This window comes from Protobothrops mucrosquamatus, unplaced genomic scaffold (genome assembly GCF_001527695.2).
Source record: "Protobothrops mucrosquamatus isolate PMUCROS unplaced genomic scaffold, P.Mucros_1.0 scaffold6324, whole genome shotgun sequence".
Lineage (NCBI taxonomy): Eukaryota > Metazoa > Chordata > Lepidosauria > Squamata > Viperidae > Protobothrops > Protobothrops mucrosquamatus.
Window position 1 is genome coordinate 72,002 of NW_015392152.1, and position 4,115 is coordinate 76,116.

At 53.2% G+C, this 4,115-nt stretch overlaps 1 protein-coding gene across 1 annotated transcript in view; it reads right to left on the reverse strand.

The window, feature by feature from the left end:
• The window catches only part of LOC107300184 (dysferlin-like), a gene marked incomplete at its 3' end in the record, with an annotated part of 71,647 nt that extends 71,264 nt beyond the window's left edge, over positions 1 to 383 (reverse strand). The window contains 1 exon segment of the mRNA XM_029286952.1: positions 260 to 383. Coding sequence (XP_029142785.1) covers positions 260 to 383 — 124 coding nt within the window.
• Between the last annotated feature and the right edge of the window lie 3,732 nt (positions 384 to 4,115).

Sequence of the window (4,115 nt, forward strand, 5' to 3'; positions counted from 1 at the left end):
AGAGAGAGAGAGAGAGAGAGAGGAAGGAAGAAAGGAAGGAAGAAAGAAAGAGAAAGAAAGAAAAAGATGATACAGAGAGATTTGATCAGACAGAAAGACAGACACAGATTTATATATATATACAGTATATACATACATACATACAGAGAGAGAGAAAGAAAGAGAGAGAGGAAGGAAGGAAGGAAGGAAGGAAGGAAGAGGGAGAGAGACATACCAGACGGGGGGGGGGGCTCCCCAAGGGGTCCCAGCCTCGGCCAGCCCCCCCCCTTTACCAACTCCCTCTCCTGCCCCTTACCTGCGAAGACCAGGGAGCAATAGGCGTCGCTGATGTCGCTGTCCGGCGTCGGGACCTGCTGGGCCTGGAGGATGAAGACCCGGAGCATTCTGGCAGAGCCGGAGCGGCCTGGGCCGCTGGATGGCCGCTTGCTCGGCCTCCAGGCCAGTCACCCTCTGCGCCCGGCCGGCCAGCTGAGCGGCTCTTGGCACGGGGCTCGGCCAGAGTCCGAGAGCTCTGAAAGGGGCGGCCGCTCCGCTGAGCAGCCGAGCCAGGCACCCAGCCACCCCGAGGGATGCGCCGGGGTGTGTGTGTGTGTGTGTGTGTGTGTGTGGAGGAGGATCCTGGCTGGCTGTTCACACTTGCCTGCGAGCACACACACACACACACACACACACACACGCAAACACACACACATTCAGATCCAGCCCAAACACCAGGCAGTTAACAGAATAAGAGAGTTGGGAGGGACCTGGGAGGTCATCTAGTCCAACCCCCTGCTCGGGCAGGAGACCCTAGCTAGACCATTTCAGACAGGTGGCTGTCCAGTCTCTTCTTGAAAACCTCCAGTGTTGGAGCATTCACAGCTTCTGGCGACAGGTGGTTCCACCGGTTAATTGGGAAATTCCTCCTTAATGCCAGGGTTGCTTCCCTCCTTGCTCAGTTTCCCTCCATTGCTTCTTGTCTGGCCTTCGGGCGCTTCGGAGAAGAGGTTAGCAGAATAACAGAATAAAAGAGCTGGAAGGGACCTTGGAGGTCTTCTAGTCCAACCCCCTGGTCAAGCAGAAGATCCTATACCATTTCAGACAAAGTGGTTGCTTCTCCCCTTATTTTCCATCTGTTGCTTCTGCTCCTGCCTTCAAGTGCTTTGGAGAAGAGACTGCACCCCTTTTTTTATGGCAGCCCCTCAATATTGGAAGACTGCTATCCTGTCACCCCTAGTCCTGATACAGAATAAGAGAGCTGGAAGGGACTTTGGAGGTCTTCTAGTCCAACCCCCTACTCAGGCAGGAGACCTAGGCCTTGACCAGGGGTTCTCAATCTTGGCAACTTCATGACTGGTGGACTTCAACTCCCAGAATTCCTGAGCCAGCATGGGGGAACTATGGCCCCCTCATGACTCGTGGACTTCAACTCCCAGAATTCCTCAGCCAGCATGGCTCAGCTTGGAAACCTCTCCCTTTCCCCTCAGCGTGGCTGGCTCAGGAATTCTGGGAGTTGAAGTCCACGAGTCATAAAAGAGCCGAGGTTGCCTACCCCTGGCCTAGGGAAAAGGTCTCCCCAAGGAGGGAGCCACAAACACCTACACATCTCCACCTGTGGGATGGGCTGAGCTGGCGAGTGCTGGTCAGCAACCGGCCTGTAGATGCTTGTGCTCTCCCTTCCCAGCCCCGGAGGGTCTCCACCTCGTCTTCCATGGCAGCCCCCGGGAAGGGAATTAGACTTACAACAGTTTGTTTAGGGGCTGAAGTCACAACGGCCACCCAAAAGAGTGACTCAGGAGCGTTTCTCACACTTACGAGCCTTGCAGCCTCCCCGTGGTCACGTGACCCAGACTAAGACCCTTGGCAACTGGCATGTACTTAGGACGGTTGCAGTGTCCTGGCGTCACACGATATCTTCTTCTGCAACCTCCTGACCAGCAAAGCCAACGGGGGAAGCCTGATTCGCTTAACAGCCGTGTTACTAACTTAGCCACCGCGGCGATCCGCTTAACAGCCGGGGCAAGGAAGGTCGTAGAATGAGCCAATNATATATATATATATATATATATATATATATATACAGAGACAGAGACAGAGACAGAGAGAGAGAGAGAGAGAGGAAGGAAGAAAGGAAGGAAGAAAGAAAGAGAAAGAAAGAAAAAGATGATACAGAGAGATTCGATCAGACAGAAAGACAGACAAAGACAGATTTGTATATATATATATACATATATAGAGAGAGAAGGAAGGAAAGAAGGAAGGAAGGAAGGAAGAAAGGAAGAAAGAAAGAAAGAAAGAAAGAAGGAAAGAGATGATACAGAGAGATTTGATCAGACAGAAAGACAGATTTATATATATATATATATATATATATATACAGAGACAGAGACAGAGAGAGAGAGAGAGAGAGGAAGGAAGAAAGGAAGGAAGAAAGAAAGAGAAAGAAAGAAAAAGATGATACAGAGAGATTAGATCAGAGAGAAAGACAGACACAGATTTATATATACATACAGTATATACATACATACAGAGAGAGAGAAAGAAAGAAAGAGAGAGAGGAAGGAAGGAAGGAAGGAAGGAAGGAAGAGGGAGAGAGACATACCAGACCGGGGGGAGGGGGCTCCCCAAGGGGTCCCAGCCTCGGCCAGCCCCCCCCCCCCGTCTGCCAACTCCCTCTCCTGCCCCTTACCTGCGAAGACCAGGGAGCAATAGGCGTCGCTGATGTCGCTGTCCGGCGTCGGGACCTGCTGGGCCTGGAGGATGAAGACCCGGAGCATTCTGGCAGAGCCGGAGCGGCCTGGGCCGCTGGATGGCCGCTTGCTCGGCCTCCAGGCCAGTCACCCTCTGCGCCCGGCCGGCCAGCTGAGCGGCTCTTGGCACGGGGCTCGGCCAGAGTCCGAGAGCTCTGAAAGGGGCGGCCGCTCCGCTGAGCAGCCGAGCCAGGCACCCAGCCACCCCGAGGGATGCAGCGGGGTGTGTGTGTGTGTGTGTGTGTGTGTGTGTGTGTGTGTGTGGAAGAGGATCCTGGCTGGCTGTTCACACTTGCCTGCGAGCACACACACACACACATGCAAACACACACACATTCAGATCCAGCCCAAACACCAGGCAGTTAACAGAATAAGAGAGTTGGGAGGGACCTGGGAGGTCATCTAGTCCAACCCCCTGCTCAGGCAGGAAACCCTACACCACTTCAGACAAATTGCTGTCCAGTCTCTTCTTGAAAACCTCCAGTGTTGGAGCATTCACTGCTTCTGGAGGCAGGTGGTTCCACCGGTTAATTGGGAAATTCCTCCTTAGTGCCAGGGTTGCTTCCCTCCTTGCTCAGTTTCCATCCAGTTGCTTCTTGCCCGGCCTTCGGGCGCTTCGGAGAAGAGGTTAGCAGAATAACAGAATAAAGGAGCTGGAAGGGACCTTGGAGGTCTTCTAGTCCGACCCCCTGGTCAGGCAGAACACCCTCTACCGTTTGAGACAAATGGTTGCTTCTCCCCTGATTTTCCATCCGTTGCTTCTGCTCCTGCCTTCAAGTGCTTTGGAGAATAGACTGGCCCCCTCTTTTTTTATGGCAGCCCCTCAATATTGGAAGACTGCTATCCTGTCACCCCTAGTCCTGATACAGAATAATAGAGTTGGAAGGCACCTTGGAGGTCTTCTAGTCCAACCCCCTACTCAGGCAGGAGACCTAGGCTTAGACCAGGGGTAGGCAACCTTGGCTCTTTTATGACTCGTGGACTTCAACTCCCAGAATTCCTGAGCCAGCATGGGGGAATTATGGCCACTTCATGACTCCTGGACTTCAACTCCCAGAATTCCTGAGCCAGCATGGGGGAATTATGGCCACTTCATGACTGGTGGACTTCAACTCCCAGAATTCCTGAGCCAGCATGGGGGAATTATGGCCGCTTCATGACTGGTGGACTTCAACTCCCAGAATTCCTGAGCCAGCATGGCTCAGCTTGGAAACCCCTCCCTTTCCCCTCAGCATGGCTGGCTCAGGAATTCTGGGAGTTGAAGTCCACCAGTCATAAAGCGGCCTAGGCCTAGGCCAGAGGTAGGCAACCTTGGCTCTTTTATGAGCCGTGGACTTCAACTCCCAGAATTCCTGAGCCAGCCATGCTGAGGGGAAAGGGAGAGGT